This window comes from Nannobrachium achirus (genome assembly GCF_963921795.1).
Source record: "Nannobrachium achirus genome assembly, chromosome: 10".
NCBI classification, from domain to species: Eukaryota; Metazoa; Chordata; class Actinopteri; order Myctophiformes; family Myctophidae; genus Nannobrachium; species Nannobrachium achirus.
In genome coordinates, this window is record NC_137819.1 from 36188957 (window position 1) to 36212222 (window position 23266).

The 23266-nt window shown below is 41.3% G+C and overlaps 1 protein-coding gene across 2 annotated transcripts; it reads left to right on the top strand.

Moving 5' to 3' along the window:
* Window positions 1-2203: 2203 nt before the first annotated feature.
* On the top strand, window positions 2204-22188 carry LOC308292632 (uncharacterized protein). Of its 2 annotated transcripts, none has more exons than XM_080735024.1 (24): window positions 2204-2256; window positions 4356-4568; window positions 4695-4858; window positions 5376-5556; window positions 6329-6532; window positions 6779-6926; window positions 7334-7449; window positions 8216-8381; window positions 8552-8655; window positions 10070-10144; window positions 10465-10632; window positions 11293-11427; window positions 12543-12638; window positions 13651-13731; window positions 13956-15882; window positions 15974-16066; window positions 16159-16233; window positions 17313-17405; window positions 17498-17572; window positions 18016-18105; window positions 18438-19265; window positions 19383-19481; window positions 20732-20773; window positions 21275-22188. In XM_080735024.1, the coding sequence occupies exons 2-24, from the start codon at window positions 4374-4376 to the stop codon at window positions 21499-21501; spliced, it is 5382 nt and encodes a 1793-aa protein (XP_080591150.1). In that variant the 5' UTR covers window positions 2204-2256; window positions 4356-4373; the 3' UTR covers window positions 21502-22188. The 2 variants fall into 2 exon arrangements, with proteins under 2 accessions (XP_080591150.1, XP_080591151.1); XM_080735025.1 differs by having other exon boundaries at window positions 4356-4520.
* The last annotated feature ends 1078 nt before the right edge of the window (window positions 22189-23266 follow it).

Genomic DNA, 23266 nt, shown 5'->3' on the forward strand with positions numbered 1-23266 from the left:
AGCTAAAATAGCCGATGTACAAGCTCTTTAATGCGTACATAAGCTGTTTTCACTATTTTAAAATGTTTTTCAAAACACACAAAAATGACGAATAAGATTAGGCATATGGGATAATAAGGTGCCTTGCAAGATAGTGTCCTTAGTCTTTAAGATGCTGGAAGATTGAACTTTAGAACCTTTAGAGCATCCTATCACACAGTTTGCCTTCTTCAACTAACAAAAAAGGCACACAGACACACAAAATACATATCAAGACAAGATATGCAATTAAAATCATTGTTGTGCTTGTTTACTTTAGATGTTTGAATATTTATGGAGCAAAATGGAAACAATCCTTTTTCGTGATTGATCTATTACATCTATTTGACTGATCAAGGATCACCACTATAGCTCGCTGTCACTGTGAAGAGATGCTCTTTGCACTGCAGTCTGCATGTCCAAAGGTCCTGCATGGGTTTAAGACATACCAAAAATCTTGACGTTTTAAATCATCCTTGGGCAAATTCAAAGTGTATTCAAAACGCAACAACTGAATGGTAAAGCCAGCCTTTACACCCGTCATAGAAGGATCAATAGCAAATTCACCATTTGTCAGCCTTCTGATTGGTCCCTGAGACTCCCTGACTGGCCAACCAGAAAAAAACATTCACTTTTTGCTATCGGGGGTGGAGTTTGTGCAGTGGAGAATATTGAATGTGGCTTTCAACAACTGTCCGCAGTGCGCGACACGGAGATCGGCCGGTACGGTGATAGCGACGGCAAGCGTCAAGCGATCTCGCTCATCATAACGAATAAGCTTCAACAAACTAGTTCACATGGACCTTATCAATGGTCTAAGAGTCACGATTGGGTACATATAATTTAAATGGGCAGAATTACGAAAAGCCAGCCTATTATGTGAGGAGAAACATTCTCTCTGTCCTCTTCCTAGTACCCAAGATGCAATGCGCTTCTCTTTCTATCTCTGATCCAGAGGATTAAACTAATTAAAACATTTATTTTTCGGGGGAAAACTACTGTTTTGCTATGTAATTACTGTACCTTTTTCTTCCCTTTTTATTAATATCACGTAGATGTGTTTTTTTTGGTACTTTATATAGCTGTAATGAGGCTATGAAGGGAAAAAAAATCCCATCCACTACCACTATAAAAGAATCTGCAAAGAGGATTCTGTCCCACTGGGATTAAACTAATTAAAACATTTATTTTCGGGTAAACCCCCTGTTTTGCAATGTAACTACTGTACCTTTGTCTTCCCTTTTTATTAATATCACCTAGATGTTTTTCCTTTGGTACTTTATATAGCTGTAATGAGGCTATGAAAACATAAAAAAATCCCATTCACTGCCACTATAAAAACAATCTGCCCAGGGTCATATGTCCCAGCATAGTAACAGGGCAGAATGGGGCGGGATTTGCAAAGTGGTGGATTGTCCCTTCACTGTATTCAAAGAAAGTTAGCCTTACTAAAGGCTGCTGTTCACCGCCGAGCCGCTATGGGGCGCAGTGCGTGAACATCAGTCCTGCTTTTTTATTTTAATTTTTTCCATTCTGGACGGTGATGGGATTTATGACTCTGAAGTGAGCTGGCTCTCCGTTCCTTTCAAAGAGCCGTTCAAAAGACTCGTTTTAGTTAGGAGTTTTTGAGAATTACAAATCAATTCAACGTTTGAATTGAATTGAATTTCACCCTAGGCCATTTCTGCCATTTGGAAATAGCTGATCTACAAGCTCACAATGCATCGTGTTGCGATGCATTGAAGATCTGCTATTTTCAAATGATTGTTCTTCTAAATTTCATTCATTGGAAAACCTGGGAAACGTGACATTCTGCTGAATACTTTATTTTCTTTAAGTAGGCCTAGTAGGCTACTTTAAGTAGTACTTTAAGTACATTTTGACACCAATACTTATGTACTTTTACTCAAGTACATTTTAATTCAGAACTTCGAAGTGGCAGAGTATTTCTACGTTCAGTACATTGCAGTGTTGTTTAGTCCTTTTTTCACAAACTGTTCATTAGAAAGGAACGGCTCCCTATACTGCTAACCGGATCCCATAATTCATTTCAAAGAGCCGTTCAAAAGATTCGATTCGCTCACGAACGACCCATCTCTACAGCGGAAAGCCTGGTGATGCGAGGTTACATCTCTACGCTGTGTAAACAATAAACAGCCTTGCTTCTTCCTTTCTCGAAACAGAACTCATTCACTGACTGTACCGACTGGGAGCCTTTTCAGGCGACGGTTGTCTTAGGTAGTTATTACCTTCTCGTGTATCATTGACTTGCTGCTTCTTAACACATAATAGTCTCAAATGTCCAGGCAGGGGAGAGTAAAACTTAGGAGCTAATAGCTATAGCTAAATGTGAACATGTTTTTTTTTTATTGTTTTTTTTCTGGCGGGCTGACTGATTCACTAATGATTTAAAATGTAATGTTTTCTGTTGAACTGCAGTTCAAGTGCAGATTGCACCAATGCAACTATATACAGGTATATACTAACATAACAGGGTTGCCAACATAATTGGACAGTCAGAAATTCAGGAGGGGGGGCGTAGGACTGTATTAGGATTGGCTTGCTTTACTTGCATTGGAAATAATGGGTACAATTTCAACAATTACAACGCAAGAAGTTGTACAGAATTTGATTTGATAAGCAATGTAAGACCCATGTACTAATAATATTCACTACTGTAAGTGAATATCTCACTATGATTATATGCACTGCCCACAACCCTTAAGCGGGGGTCAGGGGCCGGGTCCTCCCCCAGAAACTTTTGAACACATAGCCTATATGTAATTTCCTGTGTTCTGGTGATTTAGATACCAAATCCAGGAGAAATGACACGTGAAGCGAGATTTCCCCCGTGTTGCCACGGAAATCCATCAAATCCATGCAGGAGAAATTACAATTAAGAAGCATGCATGGCAGGACATGGGTCAAAATTCAGGAGACCCCACCCCCGCCGAATTCAGGAATGGCAACCAACTCCGTCTCTGTGCAACTAAAGAGTTTTAAGGCCAGTCCAGACTCGAGAGTCCACACCAATGCAGCTCCTTGCAACCGCCATTGGGGAATGGGGATAAAGCGATAAAGGAGTTGCATTGCTGTCGACTGGCGGTTGGCCTTTAGGTAAACACAAGCACTTTTCTGTTTCCAGAAATAACAGCATTTTTTGTCAGATGATCTGGTATGTCTCACAGTAGTATGTTGCCCCATAGATTTAGACTACATTTTTTAGACAAATAGTCCTGCCTGGAGATAAAATGGTAAATGGTGCATTTATATAGCACTTTTATCCAAGGCGCTTTACATAGATTGTGCATTACATTCACCCATTCACACACACATTCGTACACCGGTGGTGGAGGAAACCATGCAAGGCACCAACCTACTCACTGGGAGCAACTAGGCCGGGGTTCAGAGTCTTGCTCAAGGACTCTACGACATTAACTCAGGGGGAGTCCGAATTCGAACTGGGAACCCTTCGTGCTCTAATAACGGTTTCTCTACCCCTGAGCTATGCCGCCCCAATGCGCTCCATGTTGTAGGTCTGTCAGTGCAATCTCCCCAGGCAGGTGGTCAAACAAGCAGGTGCTTTATACTTACCTGTGTATTTAGAGGTACAAGTTTGATCTCCCACACAGGTTCAAACTAAGTAGCTTTGGGACTCTGTCAAGACTACCATAGATATCTAGATATCTACGATCAAATACATATCGGACCATAGACATGCACATCGTTAGCCTCAGCATAATTGCCCAACTCACTTTTTGATCAATTTTTTTTATTTTGCCTAGCTCTACTCTCAACACTGCTGCATCACTGTGCCTTATTGCCTATTCCATAAGCCAATCAGAATACTTGTTACATTCCAAAATGACTAAGTTGGGCAGAAAGTGCTTTTAAGTCAACTTTGACTTGGGCAGAAAGGATTTTGAATGTAACAAGCATTCTGATTCTGAGAACATAGGCAATAAGGCAGGACAAATCATCAGTGTTAGGAGAGTAGGGTTAGGCAGATATACGTACAGTAAATAAAGGCAGATAAACATGACTAAGAAAAAAGTTTTTTAGTGGTGCCTACAGCTTCAACATTTGACCTTGTGTGTATGTTTTTCCATATGTCCATGATATGTATGAGCTTGGCTAGCGCCGTTCTGGACCCTAGTTATCTTTTTGACTCAAGTCTAAGTTCAAATCATAGTTAGGACATGAAACTTATGGATTGCAGGCAGCTTTAAATGCGTATTAGCTAAGAGGTTATAATAAGTGAAAGTAAATAAACATTGATTGTTCCGTTATGCAGTTTGTGACAAGAGTTCACATTCCAAATTGGCTCTCTTTCTTAGGTCTGCTTAAGCCTAAAGATGGATGACGACTCGGAGTCTGTGGAAGAGGGGCCGTCTACTGCGTCTAGCTGTGCGAGAACTAGAAGCATCAAAGAGGAGCCTGACGATACTGAAGAGGCAGGGAATACAAACCTCATCAAAGAAGAGCATGACGATACTGCAGAGGTACAGAATACAAACCTCATCAAAGAAGAGCATGACGATACTGCAGAGGTACAGAATACAAACCAAAACTATGTCTTGATAATATTGTTCATAACAATTAGCAAATACAATGATGGTACAAGTATAGAAGCATGCAGTCCAGGTATGTGTAACATAGGTCAGTGATATTGACAGGAGGACCAGAGCAGCGATGTGTGCATATCCTGCTCACACTGTAAGAAAACCCTGGTGGAAGGCCGGACAGTTTACCAGAGGAAGCACTGCCCAGACCTCTTCTGCTCTGCTCCATGTCTTTCTGCAGCCAACCCAGCCAAAAGGGAGTGCCACAACTGCTTTAAGTGAGTACTGTTTAGTTTACTGTGGGCTCTATCATAAGTGCATAGTTGGGAATTTTACACAGCTGACAAAGTGTTGAAAAACAATGCAATTGAAATCTGCATCTGCTGTTGACAATTCCCAAATTTGGTAACGCCTCCTTTATGTGTGTGTGTGACTGTGTGTGTGTGTGTGTGTGTGTGTGTGTGTGTGTGTGTGTGTGTGTGTGTGTGTGTGTGTGTGTGTGTGTGTGTGTGTGTGTGTGTGTGTGTGTGTGTGTGTGTGCGTGCGGCGTGCGCGTGTGTGTTGAATTATTATAACACCTGTTGTTAATTGCAGAGATGCTCAATTGGAGTCTGAGATGCAGAAAACATAATTCTGAGAGATCATTGCTATGTTTGTTTAGGTCTTTGTTGTTGTCATGCTTCCAGAATGAAAAACCAACATGTCACGCTTCTCCGTGCTTAGATTTTCATTTGGATCTTGCGTTTCCCTTCTCTCCGACCTCAAATTTGCTCTCCTGATCCCATGTTCTGTCAGGTGGATAGAGCGCCCGCAGGATTTGATTTTAGCTCCTGTGGACGATAAAGGCACCACAAAGGCATTCTGCAGCCACACCTGCCTTTCCGCCTTCAACCACAAGAGAACCATCATCAATAAAGTAGCCTTACGGCCAGAACCATCACAGTCACTCTGCAGCTTGTGCAACAAACACTGCATTGTAAGGGAACGTTGTACAAAACAATCATTGCATTCATTGTAATGGGAACATTGTACAAAAGTCACTGCATTGTAGGGGAACATTGTACAAAACAATAACTGAATTTTAAGGGAACAATGTACAAAAAACACACTTCATTCAGTGCATTGTAAGGGAAGATGTACAAAGCTTTTAGTTTCTATGTGGTTTACCAATGATGACTGTATGGGTATACACAAATTAATAATAATATAAATGATATACAGGGGCCCAATGGTCTGAATGCAGCTCATCACATACTGTATGTAGCACTGTGTAGTCATTACAGCAGCAATGCTTTAAAGATGGGATGCCATGAATTTTTTTATAATTATGTTAGGAAGGCATTTATTTAAAAAAAAAAGTGTACAGAAAGACATAAAATGTTGTTTTTATGTGGCATTAAGTATGCCTGGTTATTAGGTAGGTGGTGACCCAGCTGGAGTTATTCACACCCACAGTGTTGGGTGAATGGTAAAAGGGGAGGGGATGAGTATATGATGTCATTAAAACTGTGTTTTTCGACTGAGCCTTTTGACTCCGAGGCTTTCAGGAAGTAAACAAAAATACACAGGGAAGACAAATCTGCACATTATAACCCCACCCGGTGGTCTATTAAGAGTAATGTTAACTTCATAGACACATACAAAACAGAAAAAGTACAAAACTATGGCAACCCCTCTTTAAAAGTAATATTAAAAACAGCAATGTGTTCATATATCACAACACCACTGTTCCTATCTCTCCTCTGCAGAGCAAATATGAGTTAACTTTGGATGGCGTTGTCCACAAGATGTGCAGTGATGACTGCTTTGTACGCTTCCGTACAGCTAAAAACCTGACAGTGTTTTACTGTGTGAACTGCGATTCCTGCTGCTTCAAGAACATAATCACTCTGAACCTGCATGATGGGAACATAACACTCTGCAGTGACGAATGCCTGACCACATTCAAACAGGTACAGAAAACTATGTGATTATCTCAAATAATTGTGCTGCATCTATGTTGTACCACCGAGAACAGTGACATGGATGGTCACAGGGTGATATTAAATAGGGAGTCTTACTGGTAGTAAATTGACTACGCGTACACTTCTCTTCATTGCCCTTCCAATTGAATGTAAGACTAAAAAGGACTAAATGTTTGTTTGCACATTTTTCGTGTACAAACTGGTCCTAATGTCTCCTCTACCTTTTTATTTCAGAAAATCAAGACGCCGAGTGCATGCAACATTTGCAAGACTTACAGGCAGACATCAGATATGTTTGATGTTAAGAGCGACGGCAATGTTGCCCTCTTATGTACCAAGAGCTGTGTGATGGCCTATAAGATCCGGTTGGCCAGTATGTCAGGTACCAGTAACTCTACCAGCCTCTCAGTCAAAATCCATGCTTTGCCTCTTGCTTTGCTTCTCTGTGTTGGTTTCTTACCGACCACCAACTGCTTTGTGAGGAATCACCTGCCAAAATAGATTTGCTTTCTTGGTGTATCGCCTACTCTTAACCACTTGCACGCTTATTCACATGCACCATACATGCAAAGTAAAATGTCAAGCTAACTAGTTGTAATTTCCTGAATATTTCAATTCAGATTTTGATGATGTTTGATTTGGTGTTTCTTAGAATGCTGCCTGCCAACATTCCGCAACTGTGAATTAAATGGGGAATGATAGAATTACTTATCTTTTTCACCCTGTCTTGATCAAAAGAGTTATACGAATATTCCTGTCTAAACCTACTAATGTTGTCTCCTTATACAGATGTCTCATATCCGTGTGACAACTGTAGTAAGATCACATTACCAACCTACCATGTGGCCCTGTCTGATGAATCTATCAAAAACTTTTGCTCTCTACCCTGTGCCATGGCTTTCCAGGTAGGCAGTTCAGCTGGTTAAATAAAAACTATTAAGTCATAGTATAAGTACTGGTAGGAGTAGCCCGGACAAATCATGAGAAGGGCCACATAACTGCATAAATGTTGTTATGATTGGTCTTTATGTCACTGTAGCTCACTGAGTGCTACTGTTGGATCTTGCTGACACCACTTTGTAATTAAAGCTTCCACATTTTATAGACTACACACAGTAAGCATGTGTACAGTATGTATGTATGTATGTATATACGGTGTGTGTGTGTATGTGTGTGTGTATATAGAGAGATTCTACAGGTGTGCGGAATGTATTTGTAGAATTGTTTGTCCTGTACCTGGGCATTCAAAATGGATGTGTGTGCTTGCATCTTTACACCGCAACTATAGATCCCATAGCCAGGGGAACTGCGAACGTAACTACTAATCCCGTAGCCAATGGTAAATATGTTAATAACCATCTTAAAGTTTGGAATATTAAAGAATCGACTTCCTCGCTCCCTGCATATCCCCTGCATGGTCAACCCACCGAGGAGAGAAATAGATGAGTTTTCTTCATTTAACAGTAGAAATTAACTGCAGAAATGATAGAATAGGATGTCTGTATGTCACTTTGTCTACCAGGTGTGCTGAAGCAGTTCAGCTAATCACACCTCTAGGTTGCCTTGTTAAGTTTACATTTACAGTACAGATTTAGTCCCAGAGGGTGGTGTCACCACTTATTGTAATTGGTCTAATTTAGTATGTCCTACTGTATTTTCTCTATACTTTAGACATGCAGTCTGAAAGCAACGAACACCTCTCCTCCCTCCTCCTCCTCCTCCACCACCTCCTCCTCCTGCAAGATTATGAAGAACAAAGCCATCCTCTGTAAACCAATGGTTCAGGATGTAGGAGTCTCCTGTACAACTCAGGTTGTCAACAAAGAGGCACAGACAGGTATAATGCAAGCGCATCGTGGCAATCGTCTTTTAGTCCACATACCGAATCACTGAATGTTACAGTGAAACAGTTACACCCCCCCCCCCCCCCCCCCACAAGCAAACAATGGGAGAGTGTTATTATTTTCACACTCCTAATTATGTCGGTTCACATGTGTTCTCCCTCAGATGACAACTTCCCCAAGGTGATCATCTTGCCTGTCCCATTTCCTGTGTTCGTGCCAGTGCCTATGAATCTGCTCTCCTCAAAGCCTATCAGACTGCCTGTACAGGTATGTGTGCACGGCTGTACACATTATCTTTTTGTCCCTTCATCTACCTCACATTCACCTACATCAGGTTCAGGTTCAGGTTTATTAGTCAAATGCATATCCATACAGGTATAGACATACAATGAAATGCTTGTGCCAGGAGCACTCTCAGCCTTATTACACACAAAAAAAACAAGACAACAACAGGTCACCCAGGACAACGCAAAAACAACAAAACAACCATACAGTGTAACAGTGTACAGTATAAAAACTGCGTATATTGCACATGACTACCTACGTCTCGCTTCCATCTCTTCGTTAAGCAACCTGATTGCTTGAGCATAAAAACTATTACTGAAACGGGTGGTGTGAGATTTGATGCTCTGGTAACGTTTTTTGGATGGGAGGAGATAGAACAGGGAATGGGCGGGATGACAGCTGTCCTTTAAGATGTTCTCTGTCTTTTTCTTACAGCGTGTGTTATAGATTGTGTGTAGCTGTGGTAATTCTGTGCCAATGATTTTGGCAGCTCTCTTCACAATTCTCTGTAACTGTGTACTGTCTTGAACAGTCACGTTACCAAACCACACTGTGATGCATCCTGTCAAAACACTTTCTATGGTACAGCGATAGAAATTAACAAGAGCCTTGGTGCTCAGACCAAATCTCCTGAGGCGCCTCAGAAAGTACAATCGCTGCTGCGCTTTCATAAGGATACCTTCGCTGTTTTGAGACCATGTGAGTGAGTTTGTTATGTGAACACCCAGGAATTTGAAACTGTCCACTATGTCTACAGGTGAACCATTTATGGTTAAGGGACTGTGATTCACTTTAGACTTCCTAAAGTCAACGATGATCTCTTTTGTTTTACTAACATTTAGAGAGAGATTGTTATTCTGGCACCATAGGGTTAGCTCTTCAATTTCCCTCCTATAGGCCCTCTCATCATCGTTGGATATTAGTCCTATAACCGTGGTGTCATCTGCAAATTTGAGAATAGAATTATTGCCACACCTGGCAACACAATCATAGGTGAACAGACTATACAACAAGGGACTGAGGCAGCAGCCCTGGGGCGCTCCAGTCCTGGTCAATATCTTACATGAATGCTTGTTCCCTATTCGTACAGATTGTGGCCTGCCTGTCAAAAAGTCAACAGCCAGTTGCAGATACTACTGCCAAGACCAAGACCCCTGAGTTTCAACACAAGCTTAGATGGTACAATCGTGTTAAAGGCAGAGCTATAATCTATGAAGAGTAGTCTGACATAAGAGTTCCTTTTCTCCAGATGTTTCAAGGCAATGTGTAGTGCGAGAGAAATAGCATCATCGACTGATCTATTAGCACAGTATGCAAACTGTAATGGATCAGTATTGGCAGGGATAATGTGCGTTATACATACTGTATGTATAAGTTTATGTATATACATTTTCAGGAATACACTAAGAAATCAAGATCAACAAAAATGGACAATGGCCCTACTACGACTTCCCTGTCAGGGAATGATCAGGTACATCGCCTTTCCATGTTCTAATGCCAATCACCGACATATAATCTCAAATATTACTATGTTTGGCATCTGGGTGGCACAAGTTTCTGCCCACCACTGGGGAGACTGGGGCTCCAACAAACACAATGCCATCCCTGTGAAATTGTCAGGTGAAAAGAAGTGGCAGGCGATGTCGAGTGTATTGATGGAGACGCATGGTTGTCTGCATCCTCCCATAGACCCAATAGTGGTTAGCAGTGACAGGGACATGCAGAATACCACACGCATCTGGGAAGACTGCTCACACACAGATGTTTTACTCATTCTCTGTACATTTACAGGCATTCTGTGGAGGCCCAGAAGAACCAGAGATTGACAACTCAGACGAATCCTGTGGTGGAGACTACCTACCTGACAGTGCACAATACAGTGATTCTGAAAGGATCTCTGAAAGCATTGCGGAGGAGATCCCTGCACAGAATAAGCTTGTGCAAAAAGCAACTGAGGAAGTACGTTTTATACTGTTCCCATTGCAAACCATGGCTAGATGTTATCGGAGAATTATGAAAGTCTGACGTCTCATTACATTATTATGTGGCTACGCCTAGGGTTCATTACATTATTATGTGGCAACGCCTATGGTTAGGTAATGGGGAGAGTGGAACGAACGCAACATCTGAGTATTGAGACGTCGGAACAACGCCACCCAGATGTTATTAGGTGCTTGGGGTTGGGCATGCATGACAACACCTGCTTTTTTATGAGAACTTTAATGGGTTGCCAATTTAATCCAATCAGGAGAGATTACCCATTTATCAACTTCAATTTTGTAGTGTTCCTCTTCCAATTTAATTTCTCTGTCATCAATTAAAATGTCCCTTTTTTTCTTTAATCCTGTATGAGTTCTCTCTCCATATTCAATACAATTATTATTCCAGCCTGAAAATGCACTTTCTGTTTACCAAAGAGCTGAAGAGGCATGTTGTGAGCTTATAGATCAGCTATTTCCGGCAAACATGTGCCTGTATAAACAGAGAAAACCAAGAGGGGGGCTTTAGAGCCCTTGTGAATCCAGACAAAGTATTAATATATTGTGGTGGCATTGAGATGATTTATTACTGTAGTACTTGTGGAAACTCAACTGAAAAATTCTCATTACATTTTTCCAGTTGGATGACACTGCAGCTTTCAGCTCTGATGAATCATTTACTGGAACGTGTACTTTGGAAAATACACCAACAGTCCCAAAGTCTTCTGATGACTTGTCGATGGACAATGAGACTATGGACAGTGGAGATGAGAGGGTAGGTTTGAGTCTATTCCGCCTCCAAACTAGACTAGATGTTATTGACCATATTGATATGGTGTCTGTTTTTCTATTACAGCATACTTTATTATATTGTAATATTGAAATTGACACTAATTCATGATTCATCCACTACACTTTTGTTGCGTTCACTCTAGCAGGTACAAAAGCAACACAATGACCAAAGCATTGATTTATTTTATTGTCTCCACCAGCCGAAGGCATGGGGGAGAGTATGTTTTCGCCCCTATACCGCCGCCCGTCCGTCCATCCGTCTGTCCGTCCGTCCGTTACCAGCTAATCTTCGGCGCCGTTGGCCCGGTCGCTGCCAAACTCTGCACACACACTCCCTGGATACCAATTCAGAACCTCTGCCCCCAATTTTTCACATGTGCCTGTTCTAGCACCATCAGGAGGCCGATTTTTGCTAAACTAACCTTTGGCCAGTACTCCGCGAATCAGTAGACAGTACAGTCCATATGGATCTGTCCGATTTTCCATATTCCATCCTGATTGGCTAAAACTGGCTTCCAAAGTTTGCAGGACTGGACCATTTTGAACAAAATGACTTAAATTATGAACGCAGCTTGTGATTACAGAGAAATTCTGCATGCACATTCCCACTAGGTCAAGCAACAAATGCCACTCTTTTCACATTGGCCTGTTATAGCGCCACCAGTTTTTTGGAACAAAATGCCTCAAATCATGCATGCAGCGTCACATTGCCGTTCAAGGCCAAAGAAGACATGGCACCCTTTTCACATTTAGTACCACCATGACCTACCTGACCTGGTGGAGACCTGTGCTCATAAGAGCACTGCTTCTATTTTAATTAAATTTTTTATTCCTATTAGAGTAATTTGATGACTGGTGGAGTCTCCAGCAGGAGACTCTTCGAGTATAATTTGATGACCATCAAATAAAATCTTTGGTTCAGGAATGCGACAAAAACTTAACTGTTATTTATAGAAAATAAGTCACTACTCCTTTAATTAACAGGACTGATTAACAGCAAGGATTCGTTTTTCAAAGTGTTGGGCATCAGCTGGCGTCCATTGAAAATGGTTTACATTCAGAGAAAGTGTTAGTAGTTGTCTTTTATACACTTTGCAGGATGACATGCCAAGCCCAGCCCCAAGGAGCACACCCCCACCCCAAAAGAGGTCCAGGGGAAGGCCACCGAAGAGGAAAGATGCATCCAATATAAAGGTTCATTTCTGCACACTTGGCTCCCCTTTGCTCCCAGTTTCTGAGATTTTGTGCACCTACACTTCAGTCTAGTCACTTTTTTATACCTTTTAACGTGGGCATGTGTTAGCCTTGCGTGGCCAGACAGACTTCCACACCCTCTGGTGGCCCACGCAGTGTGTGAATTAGTCTGAGCAACTCCAGGCTAGGCGTGTGTGTCCATCACGCACGGATTGTGCACGATCCGTGTGCACGCTGTGCCGTTCACGATTACAAAAGACCCCATCTTAATCAATGCTACCGTTGCTGAGCTAGGAGCAGTGTTGTTAACATAGGAAGTACACGCAGGCAGGAAGTGGTCACAGATAAATGGGTTGTTCCCGTACAGATAGAAAGGTAGACGCCTCCTCCGGCATTGGTAAGAAAGGACTGGCAAGCTTCCAGAATTCTGAAGGACACTTCCAATCATATGCGGGACTCCCTCTTTCCATCTGCAGGGGCAGAGTGCCTTCCACAGTTATGCATTTCACCAATCCTGTTTTACCAGTCGCGTCAATGAAATGCAGCGGCGGATGAGGTATCTAGCTTTTTATATCTGTGGTTGTTCTGGCCAAAAATGCAGATCTGGTTCCATTTCTGTTCCCAAACCGGAAGCACTATCTTTGGGGTACTTAGGCACTGCGAATCGGTGATCCGATTTAGGATTGTTTTTATAAAAAATCTAATCAAATCAAATTCCCTGCATTCGGGCCGGGGCAGCCTGGACCAACGGCTATTTCTCTGGATTCTCGGGTTGGGGCAGTAAATGAGTTAAATGGAACTCTGGGAGTTTTAATTAAATCTGCAAAAGAGATTTACAGTGTGCAGGTTTTCATTTTCTGTCCTTAACATTGGTTACATATGTAGAAGGATTCTTGGATGTGTGCAATCACGTTGGTGTCTTGTTCATCATATTTAGCCAGCGGACACAGCTGCCTCCTGTCTTACAGCTCTAAAGAACAAGCTTCAAGTTGTTGTTTTTTTCCTTTCTCAGGATGACATGCCCAACCCAGCATCCAGGAGCCCATCCCCACCCCAAAAGAGGCCCAGAGGAAGGCCACCAAAGAGGAAGAATGTCAGTACAAATAAATATATCCAATATAAACGGCCACGGCTAATATCTGCACCCTTGGCTCCCCTTCGCTAATTTCATCCAGCTACTGACATTTTGTGCACCTACTGTATGCTTCAGTCTAGAATTATACGTATCGGCAAATGAGATATACAGTGTGCAGGCTATCATGTTCCTTTTCTGTTCTTGGATGTGTGAGGTCAATTTGTTGTCTTGTTCATTTACAGGCAGAGGACCCAACTACTTCCAGCTCTGAAGAATCCTGCTCTGAAGAATATATGCCTGACAGTGAACCAGAACCAGGCAATGATTCTGACAGCAGCACTAGTTTGTCTGATGTTAGCAAGCAGAGGCTTCCTCATTTGAGAAAGTCGACTGTTAACAAGCGGCTTCGTTCTCTGAGGAAAGTACGAAAAGTCACAGAGTCTGTTGAGGAGAAGATCGTGACAGAGAATGAAGAACACATTTACACCACAAAAAACTACTGTTACTTTTGTGGGCAAGCACAAACTAAAATTTCTCGCCACCTGGAACGGGTGCATAAAGAGACAGAACCTGATGTCGCTAAAGCTTTCTCATTACGTAAGAACTCTAAGGAAAGGAAGAGGTTAATTGATATTTTACGAAACAATGGAAATCACAAACACAATGAAGAGGTTTTGCGCACGCAAAGTGGAAAACTGAAGTTGAAAAAGAAACCACAAAAGAATTCGAAAGAAGGGTTAGGGTTAGAAAACTACAGGAGTGAACACTTTGTGACCTGTCCATATTGTAAAGCCATGTTTTCCCGCCGTTCGCTGTGGAGGCATGTGGTTTTATGCCCTTCTAAGACTGACGAAGTCTTAGAAGGGCATCATTTTTTGGGTCGTGCCGTTATCGCGCAATCGAAATTAAATGGCCAATATTCCCCTGAAACGCTTGAACTCCTTGAAGCTATGAGACAAGATGAGATTTCAGTTGCTGTTCAAAATGATGTTCATATATTAGAACTGGCTCAGGACCTCTGTGCCGCCAAGCATGGTAAAGATCCCAACAAAACTGTCCCTGATAGAACCAGGGATACACTCAGAGCATTGGGTAGACTTGTGTTAACCTTGAAGAAGAAGGAATCATCATTTTCCATTGAGGATGCTGTAAAAGCTAACAGTGTTGACAGAGTTATTGAGGCTATGAAAGAGGTTTCGGGTTTCGATGAACAGAACCAGTCCTATCAGAATCCAACTCTTGCATTGAAATTGGAGCGTGGACTTATGAAGATAAGTGACCTTATCCTGCATAAGGCCAAGGCAGGTGATGATGAGCAGGCAGTAGAGGAGGTACAGACATTTCAGAAGGTTTTCTCGTCCAGATGGGCAGAACATGCTCCCACTCGCCGACCCCGAGTTACTCTTCCTACTCAGGACAACAAACCATCAACCATTCCCTTCACACACGATGTACAGCTTCTGTACAAGTACCTACAAAAGAAAGCAGCTGAGGCAATTGAAAACCTGGAGAAAGAAGACTCCCCAAAGACATACTCAGCACTTGCAAAAGTGACACTCGCACAAATAAGCTTCTTCAACAAATTGCATCCAAGTGAAATTTCTAAAATGTCCATCAAGTCTTTCATGAGAAGGGTCCAGGCTCATCACCGCGCAGACACAGCTGGCTTACTGTCAAAGTTTGAGCAAAAGCTGACACACTTCAGCATGGTAGACATTATGGGCAGAAGTGGCAGAAAAGTTGCAGCTTTGTTAGCCCCTGATGTTTGCAGTGCAGTGATGCTGCTTGTAAAGAAAAGAATTTCATGCAATGTCTATGAGAGTAACCCCTTCGTATTTGCCAAGCCAAAGCCCCTCAGATCTGCCTACAGTGGACAAAATTGTATTAGGATTTGTGCAAGTGAGTGCGGAGCGCAAAGTCCAGAGTTTCTCAGGTCTAGATACTATCGAAAGCACATTGGAACACTTTTTCAGATTCTCAACCTTGAAAACAACGAGCTTTATCACCTTGGCACCTTTTTTGACTGTGACATCAGAGCCGACAGAGACTTCTATCGGCTGCCAGAGGCAGCCTTAGAAATAGCAAAGATCTCAAGGCTTGTAGAAGCAATGGAACAAGGACATCTTAGGAAATTCCAAGGGAAGTCTCTTGATGAGCTTGAAATTGATGGTATGTGTGCAATTTAACATATTATCTAAAGTTAATGTGTGCATATTTGTGATTTAGTAAAATGTATGTATACCTTTGCTTTTCTCTCAAGATGAAATAAACCCAGATATTGCAACTCAGAACATTGCAGACAATAGTGGTGATGAGGGAGAGGATGAAGAATTGACTCCCCTTCAGCTTGAGGGTATGCAATAAACGCAAAAATGTTTAGTTAATTGATAGAACAACTGTCAACCACACTTGCAGTGGAATTATATTACTTTAACCCAATGTTAGGAAAAAGAAGAACGATGGACTTAACACAAGCTGAGCCCACCACATCCCCACAGGAGGAGCCCAGCACTTCAACAGGTAAAAAGTGTATATTTTAGTGTTTTTGAGGTACCAGTGAGATTGCGACCGGAGCGCTCGTTTTGTAGTTCACCTTATGGGCAGTCCCCGGAAGGAGGCGGCTGCTTGCTCCACCTCGTGCCCAAAAGCGAGTGCTCCTGGTCTCAATCTCACTGAATCTAAAAAACACTGTGACTGTGTGTGTATATACACACACACAGTCACACACACACTGTATTCATTTCTATTTTTCTTTTAAAGTTTTACATTAACCGCTTGAACCTTTGCTATTCTTAGTGGAACATTCGTCAAAGAATTCCACAAACAAGATTTGGTGTAGAGGGGAAAAAGAGCTGAACAAGTTCCGAGCCAAAGGCCAAGTTTACCATGTATTAAGGGTTTAAGTGGTTAAATAAGCTTCTTCAACAAATTGCATCCAAGTGAAATTTCTAAAATGTCCATCAAGTCTTTCATGAGAAGGGTCCAGGCTCATCACCACGCAGACACAGCTGGCTTACTGTCAAAGTTTGAGCAAAAGGCAAAGCTGACACACTTCAGCATGGTAGACATTATGGGCAGAAGTGGCAGAAAAGTTGCAGCTTTGTTAGCCCCTGATGTTTGCAGTGCAGTGATGCTGCTTGTAAAGAAAATAATTGCATGCAATGTCTATGAGAGTAACCCCTTCGTATTTGCCAAGCCAAAGTGCCACAGATCTGCCTACAGTGGACAAAATTGTATTAGGATTTGTGCAAGTGAGTGCGGTGCGCAGAGTCCAGAGTTTCTCAGATCTAGATACTATCGAAAGCACATTGGAACACTTTTTCAGATTCTCAACCTTGAAAACAACGAGCTTTATCACCTTGGCACCTTTTTTGACTGTGACATCCGAGCCGATAGAGACTTCTATCGGCTGCCAGAGGCAGCCTTAGAAATAGCAAATTTCTAGCAATGGAACAAGGACATCTTAGGAAATTCCAAGGGAACTCTCTTGATGAGCTTGAAATTGATGGTATGTGTGCAATTTAACATATTATCTAAACTTAATGTGTGCATATTTGTGATTTAGTAACATGTATGTATACCTTTGCTTTTCTCTCAAGATGAAATAAACCCAGATATTGCAACTCAGAACATTGCAGACAATAGTGGTGATGAGGGAGAGGATGAAGAATTGACTCCCCTTCAGCTTGAGGGTATGCAATAAACACAAAAATGTTTAATTAATTGATAGAACAACTGTCAACCACACTTGCAGTGGAATTATATTACTTTAACCCAATGTTAGGAAAAAGAAGAACGATGGACTTAACACAAGCTGAGCCCACCACATCCCCACAGGAGGAGCCCAGCACTTCAACAGGTAAAAAGTGTATATTTTAGTGTTTTTGAGGTACCAGTGAGATTGCGACCGGAGCGCTCGTTTTGTAGTTAACATTATGGGCAGTCCCCGGAAGGAGGCGGCTGCTTGCTCCACCTCGTGCCCAAAAACGAGTGCTCCTGGTCTGAATCTCACTGAATCTAAAAAACACTGTGACTGTGTGTATACACACACACACAGTCACACATACACTGTATTCATTTCTATTTTTCTTTTAAAGTTTTACATTAACCTCTTGAACCTTTGCTATTCTTAGTGGAACATTCGTCAAAGAATTCCACGAACAAGATTTGGTGTAGAGGGGAAAAAGAGCTGAACAAGTTCAGAGCCAAAGGCCAAGTTTACCATGTATTAAGGGTTTAAGTGGTTAAATGTCTGAAATTGCACATTAACTTGAATCCAACATATCCTTCTCCTCTAATTAGCAAATGGTGCCATGGAGAGCGACTGGCCTTCATGCCGCTATTCACAGCGGAACACTAATTCTACCGGTTCCACGATTGCCACAAATAATGGTACAGTACTCTAACAATCTAAGCTAAGTTCCCCTCCATGAATGTTTTCTTTTTTTCCTTTTTTTCTTCAATAATGTTTAAAACGTTTTTTTTTAATCATTTTTAGGGTGAGAAATGAAAAAAAAAAAAAAAAGAAAAAATCGAAATAAATGAAAAAAGTAATTGAAAGAAACACGGCCTCTTCCCGTTTTAGAAGGGCAGTATGAGTCACTAGAACCAAGTTTGTGTTTCTCTAGTCTAGATTAATGTATGATGGGAAGATCAAATTTGAATGAATATCAAATATCGAAATACCGGTACTTAAAAACTACTTTTCTTTTGCCTTTTTCTAGGACAAGCAAAACAAATGGAAGAACTGCATACTCCTCAAGTTGCTCTCTCTACTCGGCTCAACAAACGACCGCTGACCGTTCCATTCACACTTGATGTACAGCTTCTGTACCGGTACCTAGAAAAGAAAGCGGCGGAGGCGCTTGAACACCTGAACAGAGAGGACTCCCCACAGGCATACTCAGACCTTGCTAAAGTGACACTCCCACAAATAATCATGTTCAACAAACAACATGCAAGTGAAGTCTCTGAAATGACCATCAAGGATTTCATGGAAAGGACCTGGGCCGAGGTCCGTGACACAGACACAGCTTTTGTCCTGTCAGAGTTTGAGCAAAAGCTGTGCACACACTTCAGCAGGGTAGACGTCACAGCAGGCAAATTACGTGGAAGCAGGAAAGTTGCCATTTTGTTAAGCCCTGAAGTTGACAGTGCAGTGATGCTGCTTGTAAACAAAAGAGTTACATGTGGTGTTCCTGTGACCATTGATCCTTTAGTATTTTCTCCGCCAAAGGGCCATGGCTACTTCAACGGACAGGACTGCATTAAGACGTTTGCAAGAGAGTGCGGTGCACAGGGTCCAGTGTGTCTCAGGTCTAGATACTTTCGTAAGCACGCCGGAACACTTTTCCACATTCTCAACCTCAAAAACTACGAGCTTTGCAAACTTGCCACCTTATTGGGCTGTTACATCCAAGCCAACAGAGACTTTTATCAGCTGCCAGGAGGAGCTTTAGAATTGGCAAAAATCTCAAAGCTAGTACAAGAAATGGAGCATGGATATCTTTGGAAATTCCAAGGAAAATCACTTGATGACATTCAAATTGATGGTATGTATTGAAGCTAATGTATTATCTAAACTTGTTGTGTGCTTTACATAGATTGTGTTTGTGAGAGACACAGTGTTTGAGTAATATACTTAATGCATGTATGACCTTTCTCTCAAGATGAAATAGAACCAGATCTGGCTTGGGACACTGCAAACAATGGTGATGATGATGAGGATGAAGAATCAGTTCAGCCTGTTCAGCCTGTTCAACTAAAGGGTATGTAATGAGCACAATGTTGTAGCAGGTTGTAAAAGTCTTAAGGAAATAAATCGTATCAGCAGCAGAAAGATAACGTCTGTTCACCCCTTACTTCCAGCACCCTTGCTCAGACCACACCTATCTTTTAACTCTGCCTCTTGTGGTCTCAACCATACACATATAAGGTTTTGTGACTGCATCTTGCGTGGTTGTGATGCTGTTATTTTGACAAAACTTGTCCTGTCCTGATATATAGATACCATGCAAAACAGACCCCAGTAGAAAACAATAACCGCCAAACTTTCACAACTTGTAATAAATAGCATAGACCAGTCTTTCCCATAAAGTGGGCAATGTGCCATTTTTGCGTTGTGAGTATAGTTGTCCCTCTCCCATCAGAATTTCAAGAGTTTCCTCCAAAAATTTGAAAAGAAAATGTGTAATTTGTTTTTCAAAGTAAACACAATAAATCAAACTATTCCATCATGGATTGAAAAGAAAGAAAAGAAAAGAAAATGTTTTGATATATAGTGAAAATGGCAGAGCTTGCATCCATTACAAGAGGTTAAGTCATGATGTATTTTTGTAAGTTTGGGTCCTGGAGAGACCAAATTCATCTTTTGGGTTTCTCATGGTTTCGTCATATCATCATATAAGTGGTCCTCACTCACTAATGCTCATTATGTGATGGTACCATTTCTGTCTATTCTGTCTGTCTCAGATGAGGGCTGTGGACAGTTCAGAAACTTGCAGACCATATTGAGTGAATATGTGTAACTAATGCTCTTAATGATTGAAAACGTGAGTGCGGGTTGCTTCTCTTCTTATGTTATCCCGAATTCCGCACCCAAGATACCCAGAAATACGTCAAATTCTACAACGAGTTGAGCGAACCAGTTCATTGAAGTCATGTAATTAATGCAAAACAGTGGCTTCTATTTCAGCATGAGACCTTTCCAGGAAAAAAGGGGACTTAGTTTTCTTTTAGATTAGAATCCACACATCAACAATATCATTGGTAGGAATGTTTATGAACTGTCCACACCCCAACAATGTGACATGTAGTGAGTTAGTGAAAGTTGTGCCATATGAAGATGAGGTTCAAAATGGAGGATGTGCTCTTTTAAGTGAGATCCATGACCCACCCCAGGAGTTATTTTTCCAGACTTATTATATGGTCTAAATCATGTACAGTATGATGTATCACTGTCTCTCCCAAGACATGTAACTTATAACAAACCCCTTTGCCCTTTCTTGTAATGTTCTAGAAAAACACACAGAAAAACTGGATGAGGTCAGCAGCTCCAGAGGTAATGTATCGGAACAAATACCACAGATTTAGCTTTTGCTATTATTTAACTCAGAATAATACATTTCATTGCTGCATCAAGGGTTGATATCTTGACTTATTCCCTCCTGACAATTTCCTTTGTTTATGCTAGTCATTTATGGCTATAGGCTACAAATAGTTAAATCTGCAATCTTTAACTTTAACATCCTACTCGGGACTCAAACCTGGGTCCCCCACACAACCTCCAATGTTTACTATTGAGCTATCGTGGAGAGCACGGGAAGGCGAGTTATTTCCATTTCAGTTTCATGCAATTGTCAAGCAGCAGTGGTCATACCTTATCCATCATTACTTAGCATTCAATGACCTATTAATTATGCCATGTCTTTATTCAAGCCCTTATTAATATGCCAATACGATACAACCCTAGAATTAACAAAGCCATGCCTCCCACAAAATAACAACCAACAGATTACAAAAATACCAACAAAAATACAAAAACATTTTTGTATTTTTGCAGATGGCAAGCAGAAGCAGAAGAAGAAGCAGAGGCAGAAAATGAAATGGACAGAGAAAGAAGTGAATGCTGTCATGAAGCACTTCAAAGTGCACATTTCCAAGGGTCAACTTGCTACAGTGATCGAGAGCAGAGAGTGTAGAGATGCTGAATATGCTACTCTGAAACATAGAACTGTGCAAAATATACGAGATTTTGTGAGGAACAGGGGCATAAAAAAGTCAAAGTGAGTTTTATGGATGGATCAGTTTAAATTTTAAATCAGACATGATTGTTTCAAAGGCGATAACATGCCTACAACACTGGTCTGACAAAAGAAGATTAATCGAGAAGAAGAGTACCACCACCGTGCCTGAGCCAAATCAAGACAGTCACAGAACCTGGAACACAACAGTGGAGAAGGAGACACTGTAGCAACTCGGACATTTAAGTCTCTTTCTTTAGTAAAGGTGCTTGGACAGGAATGACTGACATTTCAATGTGAAATACATCTCAGTCACAAGTTATGACTCTGTAATATAACAATGTAATTATGAGGATATTGTTCAGCCTACCTTGGGTGTGATCAATAAATTACATTGCATGAAAATGTGCAGAGTGCTACACCCGAGTATGACAAAGAATACATCAAGCAGTGGGATTTGGGTGAGTTGTACAGGTTTGGGGGTCATTTACATTGTATATTTTAGTTATCATGTCACTGCTTTATATGTGTCTTCGGTATTGTAAATCAAAGTTAAGTTCTTATTTTTTATATGAGTGTGTGAACTCTGTCATAGATTCGCCATTTGAATCTGTCTTGTGTGAAAAACATTAAAACCATCAGATGAGTGTTGGCAAGAGAAGTGTTATTTTGCCCCAAATGTTTTCTTTATTCTACTTTCATGTATCATCAAATGTCAGACTCGGTGTCGTGAAGCTACACCCTTGTCTCTGGTCCCACTTGGAAGAAGCCAGCCTCTGAAGGTGGTTTGTACAGGAGACGGGTGTTTTCTGACTGCCGTCTGCTCAGGCTCGCCACACTTGCATCCTGCTCTGTCTGCCAGGCCCCACTTCACAGTTGACTTGTAGCAACCCCAGTTCTATCTATAGGTCACTGATGTATAGTAGTGGATACGTATGAGAGCACTGCTGACTCCCAATACAAACATTAATTTATACAACACAGATAGTCAGTGAAACTATTTATGATTGAACATTTGTAATCTGCAATACAACTATAAAATGTGTAGGACGGGGGTCCTTGGCCTGGAAAACAAAGTCTTGGACTGCAGTCGACTAATGCTCAAACAACACTGCGTTCAAGTCCCTAACCTACTGTAGCCTAGTTACCTGTGAATTTTTCAATGTTAACATCAAAAATACTAAGTGAATGACTTGTGTGTCATTCAACCCCCCCCCCCCCCCCCCCCCCCCCCCCCGCCCCTATCCTGCACGGGCCTTATCCCTTTGTATTTGAAAAATAATAAAATAGCTAAAATAGCCGATGTACAAGCTCTTTAACGCGTACATAAGCTATTTTCACTATTTTAAAATGTTTTTCAAAACACACAAAAATGCCTAATAAGATTAGGCATATAGGATAATAAGGTGCCTTGCAAGATAGTGTCCTCAGTCTTTAAAGCAGGGGTTCCCAAACTTTTTTGTCTCAGGGCACCCCATGAATATTTTTTTAATCCGAGGCACCCCTACATTTTAATTTTCACTCCCAGCACCTTATATTTATAGCATATCATCGATGTCGGGTGGAAACCTTGTATGTCCAAAACCATACGTTTTGTATTTATCATCTAAAAATGTACTAAACTAGTGAAAACAGCCGATCTACAAGCACACAATTGTGTGCTTGTAGATCGGCTGTTTTCACTAGTTTTGAGGTTTATACCATACATACAGTAATGATATTTTAGTGATTATGTTGCGAGGAAAACGTTGAGATAATAGCCATTTTGGTTAGAACTGACTGAAAATAACTTTGTACTTCAAGTTTAAAAT